Genomic DNA, 17662 nt, shown 5'->3' with positions numbered 1-17662 from the left:
GGAAGGGTGGAAAGCTCCAGCGCGTGGTTCGCAACGAGGACGGAACTTGGGGAGACTCGGCCGCCGCAGGGGATAAGGCGGTTTCGGATCCCAACACTTTCCTGGCTGCCTCCCAGGTTGGCGGCATGATTATGGTGTACTACATCGCAAAGGGAGAGTCGAGCATCCATAGCTTCAGGGACAAGGTTGAGAATAAGTCCCTACACCAGGGGAGCTTGATGGTATTAGTTGACGACAACGGTAATGAAGACAACAAACACCTTTTGTGCGTTAAAATACATTGACGGTGTACCCCGCCGTCCAGTCTCTTGGCCATCTAAAAGAAAAAAAGAAAAAAAACCCATCCGATAACTCCTATCCCAAGTACTCTCACGAACTTTCTCATGCAGTAGGTGAACCTCTCGCACTGGCGCTATGAGCCTTAAACCTTTCCTTCCTCTCCTGCTCAACCCCCAATTCCGGGTTCTCTAAATCGCCCAACATGGGCGTCTGCATATGACTCGTCTTCCTCCTTAACCCCCCAGCCTTGAGCCGTCTGGCAACCTGGTAAGCCCTATCCAGCTCCTCCTCCACCGCACAGCGAATCTTGAGCGCCGCCACAGCCGGCCAGACACTACGCTCACCTCTCAGGATCCAATACTCCAGCGTTTCCTTGGTGGGGGTTTCCATCAGCCGGACAAAGTCACCAGCCGTCACCTCGGGAACAAGCATCATGCTCGCGCCCGGCACCCGCTCGTCCACAAGGAACCGACGGATACCCGCCGGGAGCAGCTGGAGCGTGTCGAGCTGGCGGAGGCGGTGTCGGAGCTCGAGGCCGACCATGCGCATGATGAAGGTCATGCCAGACATGGTCTTGTTGCGGGTTTCGACCATGGAGGGGCCGTGCATGTCGCTTTGGAGGAAGGGGATGAGGTAGGGGCGGGCTTGGCTGACGATGAAGTGGTTCACGTTGAAGAGCTCGGCGATGCGGAGGAGGGGGGATTCTTGCTCGGTGTAGGAGGCGTTGGTCCAGTGGTTGAAGTCGACTTCGTTGGCGGGCTTCCAGGGGACGATGTTGCCTTGGGAGTCTTTGCAGAGGATCTTGGTTTGACGGTGGCCGTAGAAGGTGGGTGTGGAGGCGTTGGAGGCGACGGCGGCGGTCCAGATCAGCTGTGGATGTTAGCCATGCTCATGACTTTGGGTGAAAAGGGCGGTACATACCACGTTAGGAGCCGTCAAGTAATTCAACAACGTCGGCACACCCCCATGCCCAGCCGTAGCAACCGTGATGTTCAACACCCTCTTGCTCCGATGATACGCCTCCTCAAAGGTCAAATCCCCAATGTTACTCTTGATACACTCCTCCAACACCTTCACATCCAGAAAATAGCCCTCCCTCCTAAACCTCCGCACCCTCCTCACCAGCGTAGCCCACCTCGACCACATCGACTCCCTCAACCCCCTGTTATGCTTGACCGGATCCTGCCCCTGCTTCGCAAACGCGCTCAGGTCAATCCCATCCCCCTTCAGCACCCTCGGCAGCTCCTCCTCAGAATGAACCGCCACCAACGCAGCAATCAACGCCCCCGTCGCCGTGCCCACAATAATCCTCGGCAACAGCCCCCTCAAAAACAAAGCTTTTACCACCCCCAAGTGACACAAACCGAAAATCGCCCCCCCCTGCAAAACCAACGCCGTCCTCCCAAAAGCCTGTCTCGTATCATGTATAAAATCCAGCTTCGCCTGCGTAGACATGGTAGCAACCATCCTCCCCCCCTCAGGCAAATGACTACCGCCCGGGGGGCTAGCAACACTCAGACCCCCCCAGTCCACCTTTGGCGTCCCATTCCCCCCTCCGGCGGCAGTACTCTCCCCCCTTGTCGTCATCACAGTAAGCGTCTGCCTCTTCTCCCTACCGCTACTGCTCCCCTCCCCACCGGTGCTACTCTCCCCATTATTATCCTCAAAACTAACATGATGCCCCTGCCTCGCGACACCACCACCCCTTGGAACGCCCCTACCACCATCAACAACATACCCCACCGCCGACGTCTCCCCCGGCGAAGGCAAGCTGCCAATATCCTCCACCCCCTCCGCCACAGCCCTAACATACTCCTCAATCAAAAACTTTGTCCCCGCAAACGCCCGGTTGTACAGCTTCGTGGCGGTGATATTCCCCAAGTTCCTCACCAAGCCACTCCTCAGCAGGTTAACCAGCGAGTGCACGTCCCCCGTCTCCCTCGCAATCTCAATACTCACCAGCCGCTCGTTGATCAGCTTGAAGTCGTAGTGCGAAGAGACAGGGTTGTTCCTCCAGAGGTCCAGCCCGAGCAACGTATCCAGATTGAGCGCCGCCTCCTCCCACTGTTCAAACGTCCTGGCGGAGTGGAGGGCGGAGAGGTAGAGGGTCAGGGGGGTGGGGTTGGTGTAGTGGGTTATGATTTTCTATACATCATCAACAGTTGGTTAGAACTGAAAATAATAGATAGGGTGAGGGTTGGGGGAGACATACCTGCCGCCAAAAAGAGAGCACGTCAAGCAGCATGTCCCACGCCGACAACAAAAACAGCTTTGGCCCCCTTCCGTGGTGTTGATGATGATGACGGGTGTTGTTGGGACGTTTACCACCACCAGCCGTGCCTGTGGGCTGCTGCTGCTGCTCAACCTCTTCAAACCGTATCCTCGCATCCGGACCAGAATCGGCACTCCCAGTCCCGAACAGAGGCGACAACAAAATGGTGTACACCGCCCCCAATAAACCGACGAACCACTGAAACGCCATTTCCCTTCTTTTTCTTGCGAAGTCTCCCAAATCCCAACAGCCCTTTCCTACGCCATACACGGAGTAATTAATCAGTCTTTTGTGGCCCGCGCGCGTTCAAGTTACCATGGGGAAAAAAACACCAATCCAACAAAATAACAAACAAAAAAAAAAGAAGGAAAAAAAGGGCGAGGGAGGAGCGTTAATCTGTCAAGAAATAAAAACCAAGTTCCCAAAACCGAAACCACGCCGGAAAACCTAGCTCGTGACGGTCACCCAACTCGGCCGCCCTGAGGCGAACAATCACATTTTCCCATCCCTTGTCAGACAACGTTGAATCAAGCATGTGAAAGCCACAAACCCCACTTTTCCGCACAAGTGCTTGCAGTTGTCGCTTATCCCCGCTTCCCCAAATTCTTTGATTCCGATTCCCGATTCCCGATTGGTCTTATACAAGGGTCACCCCATCACCAGTTCTCGGTTCCTGCAGCCGAAGGAATCTCCATCTCAAATCATGATCTAAAAGCATGAAGATGTTGTCAGGGTGTAACTATCAGTTGATTAATCTATGTCTTGATTGGTTCGGGCCCTAAATAACCTATATTTTATTGTAATCGCCCCATGTATGACAGCCCATTATTCGCACAATACCTCAACACGCCACCGTTCCCATGCCCTCATATAACGACCACGTTTTGTTTTCTGTCCCCATCATCGCCAGAACACCAACGGCAAAAACCACCTGTATAAACCCCCCTCTAAACACGCAGCCACCCCATTCCTTTAATCGAATCACAAAACACCAGGCTAATGCTGACCATGTCACCCCCCATTACTATCTGGCGGCGTCCCCCCATTCTTCATCATCTCCTTCACCTCTGCCTCCATCTGTCCAGAAGTCATCTCCAATCCAGCCGCCGCATCCAGTCCAGCGCTCCAGCCCGTCACCTTATTCGCGAGCTCCAGCTTCTTCTGGCACGCCTTGTAAACCAGCTCCTCCACCGTCCCCTCGCTAATCAACCTGACAATCTCAACCGGCCTCGTCTGACCCAAACGATGCGCCCGATTCTCCGCCTGAATATCGTCTTGCGGATTGTCGCTCTGATCAAAAATGATGACCTTGTTGGCCGCCGTCAGGTTGATACCGGTACCTCCCGATCCCGTCGTTAGCAGGAACACCGGGATCGTCGGGTCGGCGTTGAACTGGTTGATCAGTTCCTGTCGCTCGCTGACATCAGTGTTTCCCTGAAGACTGAGGTACTCCACCCCTTCACTAGCCAGGCATTCTCCCAGAATCTCAATAACCTTGGCAAACCTCGTGAAAACCAAGGCCCGGTCTCCGTTCTTCTGATACCCCCTAATCAACTTCAACAAGCTCTTCACCTTGGCACACTCTCCCCAGGACCCATCTGGCAAGTCAAACGACCTGATGCACTTGTAATCTCTGCACCACAAATGAAGCTCAAAATCCGACAGCGCCTTGAGTTCATTCGTCAGGTGGCCGAGATTAGGCTGCTTGAGCTCCGACTGTGGTATCCTCTTCATCAGCACCTTGGCCATTTCCTCCACATCCTTGTCCTTGAAGTAGCGTCTGAACAGCTGCGGATGGATAGCCGACTTTCTCAACTGGATCCAAACGTTGTTGGTATCATTGTCCCTGCCCTTTTCCGCAACGACGGTCTGAGAAGATTGAGATGTTGCCGACTTCCTAAATCTTCTCGCATATTCCTCATAGATACTGGTCTGTGTCTTGTCCATCTTGCAATACTCGACCCTTGTCGTCTTCTGGGGCATGTCTTGGAGCACCTGCTCCTTTCGGCGTTGGAGGATAAATGGCTCGAGAATGGTCCTGGCACGGGGTACCCGCTCGCTGGCCAAGATCGCGCCCTTGGAGACGTCCGCCAGAGAGAACTTTTGGCTGAACAATGCCTCCAGCGTTTCAAAGTGCTCTGAAAACAGCTTAGGTTCCACAAAGCGCAGGAGGGCAATCATTTCCATGAGGTTGTTTTGAACAGGCGTGCCCGACAGAATCAACCGCCAGTCGGCCGTGATGCGTAGCAGATCCCTGTAGAGCTTCGTCTTGGGATTCTTCATCTTGTGACCTTCGTCAAAGATGGCAATCTTTGCCTGGATGCGTCGAAGATTGGAAATGTCGTCTGGCCGCGAGAGCTGCGAGTAGCTCGTTAGAACAACGTGATAGGCTTCCGGATCATCTTGGATCTCCTCCGCAATGTCATCACGGGTGGCTTGGGGGCCTTGGTATGTGATGACATTGATGTCCGGGGCGAATCTTTTGAACTCTGCAGCCCAGTTGGCCAAAGTCGAGGGCGGCACGAAGATGAGGTTGGGCCATGGCCGGTCGCCTTTCATTTTCCCCTTCTCGTAGTCCTCGACAACGGAGCACATGAGTGAGATGACTTGGCATGTCTTTCCCAAGCCCATGTCGTCTGCCAAAATTCCACCGCAGTCCAATTTGTGCAACAGACGCATCCAGTTTAGCCCATACCGTTGGAAGGGCTTCATGGTACAATGACCATCCATATACTTGGGCTGGCGGTGGGGCAGGTCGACCAATTTTGGGTCTTCCATGCTGATGGGTGTCAAGGGCTTTCCATCATCCGCCTGAGAATCGTTTTTCATCTGGCCCGTTTCATCCATCGTCCACTTACTAGTCGATGCTTTAATTGCACGGGCCTGTTTCTCACAGGCCTGGATAACATAGTCAATCGCATCCAACGACTTGGCGTAAGACTTGACCGCTGACACAATGTCATCTCCCACAGAGAGTTTGGCAGATTTCTTGCCCTTTTTCTTGTGAGCAAGGGTGACTCGGCGAGCATGCTCCAGATCCTTGAATGGTTGGTGGGAAACCATGACTTTCGCAGTGTCTTCTTTGACGCCAGCGATGGCGACCAGTTGCACTACGTCGCAAGTGTTGAGATACTGGAGGACTCGGGCATCAAACTCGCTTGAAGCCTCCTCATCTTCGTCGTCCTCGGCATCTTGCGGGGAAGATCGACGCCCCTTGGCCGTTTGACTATCAAAGTCCTCGTCTCGATCGTCATCGTCGCTGACAAGATCAATGACCTTAGCTTGTTTTCTTGGCTTCTCGACCGGCTTGACGGGAGAACTTTCGGGACTTGCTTGCCGGCCAGGGCGGCGACCTTGCACGAGCCTCCGTCGTGCAGGCTGTTTAGGTGGGGACGGTTTCCGGATCGACTCGAGACTCTCATCCGAGGAGGGAGACGAAGGAGACAGCGAAGCCCAGTCTGTTTGTAGGCCGTGGCGGTTTGATGTGCTGCCATTTGATTCTTGTGTATTTTGTTTCTGTCCCGCACGCCGTATTAGTAACTTGACTTGTAGACCGAAAAGTTAAACATACCGACTTGGCAGCTACCTGCGCCTTCAAGGCTAGTGAAGTGGATGACGTCGATACACTGATACTCGGCTCCTTTCGCTGGAAAGATGAAGGTCGAATGTCTCCCCGTGTTCGCTCGGCATCCTCGTCGGAAGAGTCTCCTCCGACATAGATCGGCGCATCCAACTCGCCGTCTGATATCTGTACAAAATCTCGCTTCTTCGAAGCCGTAGACACAGTTCGACTCGCTGGGGGTTTGAAGCTGGTGCCTGGTGGAGCCATCGCGCTTGCCAACCGACCGCCAATTCGCGGGGCAACTGGTTGTGGTCGAAATGGGGAAGAGGCAGGAACCTCAATGATTGATCGGGGCGAGGAAGGTACGACAGACATGGGGCGTATGGAAGGTTTGTCCATGATCTGTGTCGGTTGTGTAAAATAGGGCGACTCGCTCACAATGTCGTCGTCTTCGATGTCGTCGAATGCCAAACCTCTGCGTCGGGTGGTGGTTGGCGGTGAAGATGAAAACTCCATTTTTTGTTGTGTCTCGACTGGTTGGGTTTCGACTGAGGGTGGTAAAGGTGGAGTAAACTTCAGAGCAATCGTTATCTTTCAAAAAAAAAAAAAAAAAACAAAAAAAACACAAAAAAAACATAAAACAAAGAAGACAACGGAGCAACGTGTAGAGTGCTCCGAAGTCAGAGACGCCGAAAGAGAAAGTCGGACGAAAAGTCGGGGTCCTTGATGATGTCCCACCCCTGAATTGGGAAATTTCAGATCATTCGTAGTAGCGACTGTTGGGATTTTCTGCCGTTAGACCGATACCGCCCCGTTATCAAAGTCAATGAAAAGTCAACAAGTAAAAGAGACTTTGCTAAAATTAGACGCCGAACAATTGGCACAATGTCTCCTTCTTTTGCCTCCTCTTTGGGTGTGGTAACCGGTCGATTGGGCAGTACTCGAGTCGAAACCAGAATTTGAAAAGAGAGGGAGAGAAAGGCAAGAAGAAACAGCCCTATCTTTTTCTCAGAATTCAACCATCAAAAACCCGGCCCCACAGACCTCTGCCAGCAAAAGCAAACGAGAGCGCGTCAATGGGGAATTTCAGTGGGCCGGACGCGCCTGTACTTGCTGCACGTCGACACGTGAGCTGCGAGCGACGTTCCCATGCCAATTAAGCACGGACTCACCTACCCAATACGTACCTCTCTCACACTCACAACCAACATCATCAAGCAAGCCTCACCATTGACCATACCATATCATCACATACTACAATCCAAATCTCAAAGATCGCCCAAAATGGCCACCCGCCGTATCATCTCCCAAGAAAAAACCCTCCTCGACCAGCCCGACCCAAACTCCCCCTCATCCTCCTCCCCAGCTCAAAAGTCCAACATCACCCCCGCCGTCCCCTCAGCCGTCATCTTCAAGCTCCTCGCCTTCACACTCGCCATGATGGTCGTACCTATCGGGTCTTACTTTGCCACCGTCAACACCCTGTTCAAAGGTAACTAACATGGCTTATAAATCTTCTGTGCAGCCTTGCTCTGTCACTCACTCACTCACTTACACCACCCTCTGTGTGCCCTCTCCCATGCCTCCCATATCTTACGGCTCATATCCCCTTTCGTATCCCCTCATAACTTCCTTATTCATACCCATTCTCACAACGACCTTTCGTATTCACTCCCATGACACATTCATCAAACATACGGCTAATTCCCCCAGGCAACTCAACCTACGCCGGCGGCCTCGCAGCCATAATGGCAAACGTAGTCCTCATAGGCTACGTCCTTGTAGCCATGGCAGAGGACCAGTCCGACCGTCTAGAAGAGGAGAAAAAGCAAAAGCACGAGGGGAAGAAGGATCGTTGACCACTGTCTTTTTCATTTCTTCTCGTCTCAACTAAAAATTATCTTGTCCATATTTTACCCCCATACACACAGATGGGACACGGTTCCTGCTACTTACTACCTACGATATGGTCTTTAAGAGGGGATTGAGTGGCAAAGTTATGGAATGGGTGTGGCTATTGAGTACCAGTATTGAGGCAGAGAGGACTAGATAGCCCGTGTGGCATTAATGCATCAATCATGGGATCAAATGTCCAAACTGTAAACTATATTTGTCTCTAGTTTCAATCACATGACACAACAAATTGATACCAACTTCGACAGAAAGCGATCTCTGCCGAAAGTCTTACCACCTCAATTCACCATTACTACTGGATCATAATAGTCCCCCTCCCCCTTTCCTTGCGCTTTCCAGCATATATCCAACCGTATCTCATCTCTCAACCCCCCAAATCACACCCACACACACACAAGAAAACACCAGCAAGAACACACCAAAATGTTAAAAACCAAAGAAAGAATCCCTCTCATTATTTCTCTTTCTTTCATGTACCAAATCAGAACAAAGGACTCGACAGGAAAAAGCCCTTGTACAGCAGTAGTAGTAATTCCCATTTCCTAACGTGCTTCCCTTTCCCTTTCCCTTTCCCTTCCCTTTCCCGTCCCAACCGTGTGTGTGCGTATACGTGTACTTCAACACAAACCAACCCATTCATCATCAAAATCACAATCCCGTCCTAGAAAACCACCTCCAGTCGAGTATTTCGCTGAGAGAAACGACAAGACGCCAAACCATCCGCAACTAGTCGAACATCCTACATCTTCTAAATGTCCAATCTCCTTATTCTTCTCCTATCTGCCAATATGCCTGTCCACAACAGCCTGACAAAACGCAACGCCCCCATGCAACAAAAACATCTGAACGGTAGCAAACCCCCACCAAAGCCCCACATCCATACCAGACGTTTTTTTAAAAGGCGAGAGTGAGAAGAACCATCGGGTATCAAAAAAGTCGACATTATCGGCGGCGGCAACTTAAACAAACTGTCGAAATATCATCGGAAAAAGCAATCGTCAAAAATGTCGACCCCTCTTAGTTGTTCTTGCTAAACCTCCTCGAAAACCAACTCTTCCTCTTCTCCGGTGGCGAGGGTCTATCCTGCACCTGAGGTGGCGACGCAGTCGTGGTTTTCCTCAACGTCGAACCCTTCTGGGGAACCGCTGGAGGGGGTGCCTGTTGCTGAAAGTTGGGCAAATCTCCCGAGCTTGAACTGCTGCTTTGAGTTCCCACTGCAAACGATGGTGGCGGGTACACCGAGTTGTTGCTGAACCCAATGCCGTAGTCGTTCATTTGCTGTTGTTGCGGTGCTGGTTTCCTCTTCGGCGCCGACTGAACCCGTTCGATGGAGCTATTATCGCTGCTTGTTGGGTCCGTCTGATAACCGGCTGGCTCTCCTGACGTACCACTCCCTGACGCCGTTGTGACTGTCTCATAGGACCGATGGTTGCTGGGGAGCACGTATTCATTGGGACCCGGCCTGTGACCGTGCGGGTCGGACTGCATTCGGTTCCACCTTTGCCGTCCAGCTGCCGGGTGACCGTTGTACCCTTGGTCGTAGTGATGTTGTCTGAGGTCCTGTTGGCTCCCACCGACACGATCATGGTACATCATGGATGGCGGCCGGCTGCCGTAGTAGCTGTCGTGCGAGAATCTACCACCATTGCCATCTGAGAGTCCACATGTCAGCCTCATGCAAATCAATCCTACACGGCATTGCATTACTTACTGCCATAATAGCTAGCTCGTCGGTTGGCTCTGGCATCCGGGTCTGCATTGCATGCGTTAGTCAGTATCCCGCCACTCGAGATGTCCAAGGGTGCAGGGTGCATACCGGGCCGGATCATGGACCTCCTGTTGCTGTATCCGCCATCAATTGCTGCCTCGAAACTCCGAATCGTGTCTAATGGTCGTTCCCAGCGGCTTCTGGTGGGATTAGAACGGTCAGGTTCGGCTAGGCCAGAAATTATGGTTAGTACTTTGTGTCACAATTCCCCAGGTTTGCACCTCATACCGATTGGGTTGCCATAGAGATCCTTGTGTTGAATGCTCCTCAAAGGCGCGAGCGACGATGCTTCGTTTGCGGCAACCTGTGCTACACGAGTCTGTCAGTTTAAAAATTCCTCATCTCAAGGGAGACACCAAAACATACCAGGTTCCGCCTCTTGCATTGCGAGGGTGGGATCGGCTTTGCTGTGAAGTCTTTTGGCTTCCTTCTCGGCTGAGGTCTCGTGCAAGTCGACCTTGTCGGCTTTCTGATTGCTGCTAGAACCCTGGGATTTGTCCGACCTAAGACTGAAGCTTCTAGATTTCCTGGTTGGGTTCGCAGGGCGCTGCTGAATCGAATGAAGCTGATGTTGTTGTTGTTGGGAAGGATGCTGCTGGGGCTGCTGGTAAGACTGCTGATATGACTGCTGGTACTGCAGATGCTGTTGCTGCTGCTGTTGCGGCGGGGCCTGAGGGTACTGATAAGCAGGCGCAGGGGGGAGGTTCCTGTTCTGGGATGTTGCGGTCGCCATCTTGTCGGGCGCTGCGGGGGGTGCGATAACTTTATTGCTTCGCTGGGGTACGTGCTGATGAGGAAAGAAGATGGGAAATGAGAAGGATCTGCAACGGGCCCGCAAGGTGACAGGGTCGTGATCGCAGTTCGCAAGGTCAAGGACGACAAAAAGATGCTGGGGGCAGGCGTAGCTCTGGTGATGTTGATGGATCCTGTCGCGCCGAAGTGGGCCGTAGGACTGGGGTGCCTGATTGTGCAGGAGCTTTTCCGAGAGACGGACCCACGAAAAACCTGTCGCAGGTTCCTGCTGAAATCAAGGAACCGTGTTGTGCGTGGGATGCTGGTGTCCAAACAAATCCAACCTCACGGAGCAAACAGCCAGGCGGTCTGACAAGGAATAGTAGAGAAATGCGTGGGCAGCGTAGCGTAGCGTTGCGGGCGGTAAAGTAATGGAAGTAAGTGGTAGTGTATGGAGTACTGATAAGGCCGGATATCCGGGCGTAAGGGCAAACAACTATTGGAACTTCTGACGACCCTGCCACCTTTTTTATGAATCGTCTCCAAAGATAACAACCTGACTCCCGCCTGCCAATTGTCGGCGACCTCTTGCAGCAAAGGGGAAAAATCGATCGGGCTGTGCTGCTGGCCTTGGTCCCAGAAAGAGCTCTCTTGGTGGAGTAAATGGCGCTAGGTGCCGAGAGGTGACAGCGGAGCGGATAGCGTTTTGACACTGGGCTCCACTGACTGACGTCAACCCAAGAGAGACTGGGCTGGGATGGCGCTTGATCTTCGCGTGGCTCTGGCTCGGTCTTCTCAAAGAAAAAAAAAGCAACAGGGGGCCGCTTCGCGATTGTTCCACGTGCGTTGTGGCTTCTCTTCTTTATGTATGTATATCTTTTTTTTGACAAGTCTTTTCGACCCGTGAGACTGGGTGGGTGACAAATGGACGACTGCTGAAATACGAGCCTTGGAGAATGCACTAGACACTTTCAGTGCCAGTTTTCGACTTGCATGCGTCGAACAGTGCAGCAACAAGAATCGGCGCTAAACCGATGCAGGAGTCGTCGACGCGCAAAATGTACCGATTCAGGTGCCAGGTGGCTCGTGCCAAGCCTGTTCTTGCTGGGCCGTCCTAGGGTTTGTGAACTTAGACGGGGCAAAAGAGCAATTGAGGAGGTTGAACTCGTTTTGCTGAGATATCGATACGGACTATCGGACAGATATCGGACAACGAGAGAGAGACGGAGAAGTCGAACGGTTCAATGCTCAATGCTAAAAGACGGGAGGCACAAACGAGTGTTTGGATGAAACGGCCTGGTTTGAAAGTAAATACGGAGTCCACAGTATAAGAATCTGGACTGGCTGCCCAAAGGTTTCCAAAAAATGTGAAAGGAGAGATGAAAATCGCGTGGCGGGAAGGGCCATATCTTTAAGAATGGATTCGCTGGATTCCGAATGCAGTTCGACCCCAGAAGCACCTGAGGATGGCCGCGTGGAAGGGCGGGCAATGGTGTTTCTCTCGGGTCTCTTCCAGCTTATGATTTGCCGCTTGCGGTTGCTGTCTGCATTCTGCAAGCTCACCATTTCAACCCCGTTTTTCACCGTCGCAATCCACTGAACACCAGGAGACTCGTGTGTCACCCGGATGATCCGCTCCCAAACCCCGCGCGTCGTGCTGTCACAGATCATCTCCAACTCAATTGCAACAGCTCAATCGCCGGCCATCGCTGACAATCTCCAGACTGGCAACGACTGGCCGCTATTCACCCCATCCCGTTCCAGGCGCCATGGGGGAAAGAATACGGACTCGCTGCGCCTCAGACAACTACGCGGCCAGCCAGAGAGGAACACACGGCGCCCGTGTTACCGAGCGACAGCGTGGGATGTGCCCCTTTTTTTCCATGAATGGATGTCCGATACCTATGCTACAATACGATTGCCATCCCACCACGAGTCTACTCATGCGGCTCAGATGCAGAATTCGACATGTGAGAAATGCCAGCGTTATATACAGCCCTTGGCAGTGTATCAATGTGCAAATCCTGAGCTGGTGATCATCCCTCGGAAGTTTCAACTTTTGGGAGAGCCAGCTGCAAGTTGGGCATTTTGGACGGTTGTGGACGGTGGACGGGAGCTATCTTAGGGTACCCTGCGTCCCACAGAAATTTAGAATCCGTCCGACACGGTACGGACCAGAACTGCACGACAGGTTCAAGCTGCAGGTCCTCGACGAGGTAGCCACCGCTGTGGTGTCAGCACAACTAGCTCCCTCTTGTTTCCTGCGGCGCGAAAAGGGGGATGCTGCCAGCCTAGAGTGTGCGCCCGGACGAGCATCCCGAGCCGAGAGTTTTCTCCTGGATGCTGGATGGAGCGCTGACAGGGTTATGACGATGACGTTCGATCTTCAACATGAGGGGTAAACGACTGATTCATGGCCAGCCAAGATATATATTCCAACGTCCACGCCACAACTGCTGTGTTGGCACACTCGAATCCCGATCTAAGTTGGTGCGCATTTCTGGAAAAGGATTGGGCTTATCCCTTTTCAACTTCGGCACCATACCAAACTACCCGACTCGTGGACACAAGAGCCATCTTTTAACGGTGGGGGGGCAGGAGGGTAGCATTGCAGCTTCAGGTTTTCTGGTTGTGAAGCCACCCTCCCTCCCTACTCATTGCCTTATTGCTGCATAAAGGTAGGTAGTACACGCTTTACACGTAACCAAGATTTCAAAGGCAACAACAACAAAGTCAACAACGGCGGGCCAGAATAACCATAAAGTCCGGCACGGAGCCGGACATCAAGTCACAACAAAACACCGCCCGCATATATCACCACCTTTTGCCTCTTTCCAACCTTTCAAATTTCCGGTGTACCCATTTAGTTTCTTGATACGTAAAGAAAAGGGGTAAAGTAGCAATATGCTTCCTTGACTTGAGCCTTTTTCCCAGAAAGCAGGTTTTTCCTAGTCTTTTTGAGACAAGTTAGCATACACGTCGTTTCCCAAAGTCGATCGAACCAACCAGGCCCTGAGAGGATGGAAGCACAAGAAGCAGGCTTCACAGGGCGATGATCTTGCTTCTAGCTCCTGTCAATCTGTCAATCATGACCCCACTCTTCCCCAGTCGGATCAACACGAGAACGTGGTTGTCTTCGATCGAATGGGGACGACCAATGCGTATCCAGTTGTTTGGCAACGTGGGAACCCCAGGCCCGGGAACTAGCGGGATGGCCTGGGTGGGCTTGATGCAGAGAGCTTAACCGCAAGGCCGGCACGCTGGATATTGTTCCAGCCCGCCGGTGTTTTTTCAAGTCAAGTTTTACTCTCCAGCATGGGCATAAGGCTTCAGCGAAACCGTCCAGCAAAAAGAGCTGGAGAAACTGAAGATATAAAGTCAGCTACTTGGATTTTTACATCTCTCACTGTGGCGTCGTGGCGCCGTATTATGTGATCCTGGCTGCATCCCCGGCCGCACACCATGCCGCCATCACCCTCCACCTCGGCCCGGCCATCTCATAAATCGTTCGAGAAGACCAAAATGTCGTTATCGTAAACCGAGACACCTCTGCTTTCGTCGTTCGTCAACCCCCCTCTCAGTGTCTAACCCTAGTCTCAGACACATCATCTCAAGCAAGCCACACCCATGATGAACCCCAGGTCCGTGACCGTGACCAGGGCCGTGAACCCCGGCCGACTGTTGAGAAACCTATCTGCCGAAGCTAGCCAGCCTGATTGTCGATCCCATCCCAGCTGTTCGGGAACTGATCCAAAACAAATGAGGCGCCTGTGGCGCTGCTCATATCAAGCAAGTAACACAAAGGGTCTGTCGTCTTCCATCTCAGCTTCCATGGGTGGGCCGAGAAAGGCCGATGTCGTCTTGCTTTGAGACGAGACCACCTGTCGCATGTTCCAAAGTGACACTTTGGACTTTTTGACTCTGGACGACACAGAGACATAGACACAAGGGGAGGGGGAGGGGGTAAATGACACAAGATCTGAATCTCCATTTCGACCGAGAACCAGCATCAGACCAAATGACAAAAACCACCAACCTAAACGCAAACAAACAAACAGAGATGCTGAAAGAAAGGTGAGATCGGGGAATAAAAAACCTTTACCTCTCAGCCCACCCACCTGCTGTACCTGTGTTTCGTTTCCTCAAGTCCACCCTGATATTAGGCGCTGTAACCACTTCACGTTGAGATGAACTGTGTAGCACAGGGATAGGTAGGTACATTCTAGCACGAACGAAAAAAGCGATATGATTGATCAACTTTGACTGACCCTTCACATCTTGTTTTCTTTGCCACCTCTTTTCTCGCTGAAGAATCACAGGACAGCACTGCCTCAATTCACTGCCCACCAGCCTGCCCCAGACAGCATGCACAATATTCCGCATAAACACCTAGATAGGTAGGAACTCGAACCACCTCAACAATAACAACCATCAGAGCCTCATCCCACCGCAACACAAACACCCACCTACCCTCCCCTCCCCTCCCCTCCCACATAACAAAACCACCCGTTGCACCACGCCTCCACCGCCTTGCCCCGCCCTTGTACCTCAACCCAATCTCACAGGAAGAACGGACGTAAAAACGGCCTGTGGCATTTCAAAACATATCCCCCTCGCCAGCTAACAAGAGTTAGTATTGAAGCGGACAGAGAGAAGAGAGCTGATATTGCAACATTATGTATGTATGAATACATATCTATATATATATATATATGACAGGACTGTCAGTATACATCAATCATCAAGTCAGCCTAGGTACCTACCTACGTGAAGTGATATTTGCCCCCTGTAAACAAGAAAACGAAGAAGCCAAGAACACCTTCCTCACTCCACCAACGCTGGCGGTGTGGGAGAAACAAAAGAGTCTGTAACATGTGAGCAACAAGCCTCAAAGACCAGCAACCCGCCTGCGAGTTTCGTTGTGGTCAGGTGGGATGGGGGAGACCTAGGCAAGGATATAAGATCGATGGCAAATTCCGCCGGGAATGGTATATGGGGGTTGTGAGGTTGTGGATGCGGAATTCGTAGGATATGGGCTGTTGAGATATGGTGGTTGAGATATGGCGGTTGAGATATGGTAGTTGAGATACGGTAGTTGAGATATGGGTTGTTGGTAGTAGGCTGACGGCTGGCAATCTTGTTACTAATGATGGGCGTTTCTGAAAGCTGGTCTAATCAACATCTTGGGTGATGATGGCTAGGGCGACGACCATACTGCACACAGGTGAAACCTGGATGGGTTCTGCCCCTTGGATAAGCTCTGTCCCTTGGATAAGCTCTGTTCAACACTGGTTAGCAACACGCCACAACACACAAGAATCAAGAATCCATATTGAGAACGAATTGAGAAAATGGAAGACTGAGTGGTTCTGATAACTGCTGTCTGACCCAAGGCCCTTCTCAAAAAAATAAAAACACAACCTCGTGGCCAGATCCCAGGCAAGAATAGCCCCCCCCATTCCCAGCTCACAACCAACCGAGCATCCAAGCCACAATTGTCGTCGTCTGGAAAGACCTGTTGATTCTTCTCAGCCCCAGGCTGGCCATTAATGTTGTATTTTTGACAAGGCAAGACTCTTGTCAAGTGCCGCCCCTGAACTGCCGATTTTGTGTCCCATCCCGCAACACACCCAAAGCACTGAAATCCCTTTGCACCCCAGATGTTGCGGATCCTCAAATGGCATTTTGTCATTTTTTGCGATTGCCCTGATTTTAATGCTAGAAAGCAAGGCCGTCCGTTGTTGATTTCGTCAAGTCCCTGTCTAATTCCATATGCACCGAAATCATGAACCACCCGTTACCGACCAACTCCTGCCCAGCCCATTCTCCCCCATCTCTATTTAGATGGTGGAGGGGTAGAGCATGATGCGAACCGAGGCGCCGAAAGACTTAGCGGGGAGAGGGGTCTGGAACTTGGCGCGGACGACGCCGGAGTTGCCTGTATCAAGAGTGTCAGCACAAAGAGACACTTTCCAAGAAAAAGCCGCTGCGAAGAGAGCTCCCGATATATCGTACCATGTGGTCTGGTGACCTTGCCCCAGATAACGCGGATCTTGGTGCCGCGAACCTCCTTCTGACCACGGTAGACGTACGCAACCTTCTTGCCAAGGTAGAAGCTGTGCCCATTGTTAACTCCTGTCCTTCTGTAGTCCCCAAAGCCGATTCGCAACCTACTTGGCAGCGTTTGTGTCGTCAACGCCCTCAATCTTGATGAGAGAGGTCTTGGAGTGGACGGCGTGCCTGGAGCGTTGGTAGCTCAGGTGGCGACCCCTATGGATGGAATCTGGTCAGTCTCGCGCTTCTTATCGAGTCGAATCGGGCATTTCGAAATTCTGAATCGCAATGTTGCGTCGTGGTGTTCGGTTCGATTCGCAGCGGGTCGAATTGCCGGTGGGGTTTCACTCACTTGACATATACTAGATCAGACATGTTAGCCCATGGTCTTTCAGTCGATTGGCAATCCAGCAGCGACCATCGCCAACATTGTCGTGACGGCGGCCATGAAGGTGCCCAGATTTCGCGTTGACGATGTCGCTGCTGTTGTTGCTGCGGATACTCGGGCAGACTCACGTCTATGACCAGCTTCGGTAGGCATTTTGATGGCTTGGTGATTTCCCTCTGAGATTCTTCCTTGCCACGGTCAAGGGCAATCAGCAAAATGTCGTGCTGATTAGAGGTCCGGCGTTTGGCGACGTGAATGTGGCTCTGCACTTACCTTCGGCACGCCAAATGAATTCGAAAATTCGCATGGTGGGATTTGGTAGGGCTTGGGCCAGTTTAGCGGGGCGGATTATCTGTGGCGCCGAGTTCGGCAGGCAGGAGCGACCTCTGAAGTTCTGTGGGGCACTCCCGCCTGGCCCCTGCACTCAGCGAGGTGTGGCTGGTGGGTCTTCAGCCACGAGTGATGCAATCGCAAAAATTGTCAGTGCTGTCTCCCCCTGATCCCTGTCCAGTTGGCTCGATGCCAAGAGAAAATCTGCGATGAGCACAACGGCTGTGGACTTCCTGCAACCGACGACCGACGACCGAGGAGAACCTGAAGTGATGATTCATCAGATAACAGCACTGGACCTCTGACAATCCCCATGCCGCTGCTAGCCCCCGTACGTCACCCTCTTGAGCTTCTCGGTTCAGC

The 17662-nt window shown here is 52.2% G+C and overlaps 5 protein-coding genes across 5 annotated transcripts; 1 reads left to right on the top strand and 4 right to left on the bottom strand.

Moving 5' to 3' along the window:
- Positions 1-152: 152 nt before the first annotated feature.
- TGL3 (triacylglycerol lipase) lies at positions 153-3056 on the bottom strand. Its single transcript, XM_062874251.1, has 3 exons — positions 2492-3056; positions 1201-2424; positions 153-1149 (listed from the first exon to the last, which is right to left on the bottom strand). The coding sequence occupies exons 1-3, from the start codon at positions 2759-2761 to the stop codon at positions 382-384; spliced, it is 2262 nt and encodes a 753-aa protein (XP_062737368.1). The 5' UTR covers positions 2762-3056; the 3' UTR covers positions 153-381.
- A 506-nt stretch (positions 3057-3562) lies between these two features.
- Positions 3563-6706, bottom strand: FUN30 (DNA-dependent ATPase fun30; the record flags this gene model as incomplete). Its single annotated transcript, XM_062874250.1, has 2 exons — positions 6123-6706; positions 3563-6067 (listed from the first exon to the last, which is right to left on the bottom strand). Exons 1-2 carry the CDS (start codon positions 6627-6629, stop codon positions 3563-3565), a joined length of 3012 nt encoding a protein of 1003 aa, XP_062737367.1. The 5' UTR covers positions 6630-6706.
- A 332-nt stretch (positions 6707-7038) lies between these two features.
- Positions 7039-8257, top strand: VMA21 (vacuolar ATPase assembly integral membrane protein vma21). Its single transcript, XM_062874249.1, has 2 exons — positions 7039-7605; positions 7827-8257. The coding sequence occupies exons 1-2, from the start codon at positions 7263-7265 to the stop codon at positions 7970-7972; spliced, it is 489 nt and encodes a 162-aa protein (XP_062737366.1). The 5' UTR covers positions 7039-7262; the 3' UTR covers positions 7973-8257.
- Positions 8258-8369: 112 nt separating this feature from the next.
- On the bottom strand, positions 8370-12251 carry QC761_109600 (uncharacterized protein). Its single transcript, XM_062874248.1, has 5 exons — positions 10162-12251; positions 10024-10104; positions 9844-9963; positions 9739-9780; positions 8370-9679 (listed from the first exon to the last, which is right to left on the bottom strand). The coding sequence occupies exons 1-5, from the start codon at positions 10526-10528 to the stop codon at positions 9045-9047; spliced, it is 1245 nt and encodes a 414-aa protein (XP_062737365.1). The 5' UTR covers positions 10529-12251; the 3' UTR covers positions 8370-9044.
- A 3506-nt stretch (positions 12252-15757) lies between these two features.
- Positions 15758-17249, bottom strand: RPL33B (60S ribosomal protein L33B). The gene is given in 4 exon segments (XM_062874247.1): positions 15758-16465; positions 16543-16697; positions 16702-16810; positions 17098-17249. Coding segments are annotated over 4 exon segments (387 nt in total). The 5' UTR covers positions 17123-17249; the 3' UTR covers positions 15758-16367.
- Positions 17250-17662: the final 413 nt, after the last annotated feature.

This window comes from Podospora bellae-mahoneyi (assembly GCF_035222275.1).
Source record: "Podospora bellae-mahoneyi strain CBS 112042 chromosome 1 map unlocalized CBS112042p_1, whole genome shotgun sequence".
Classification (NCBI taxonomy): Eukaryota; Fungi; Ascomycota; class Sordariomycetes; order Sordariales; family Podosporaceae; genus Podospora; species Podospora bellae-mahoneyi.
Note: the sequence above shows the minus strand (reverse complement) of the source record. Positions and strands in the feature narration are given on the sequence as shown.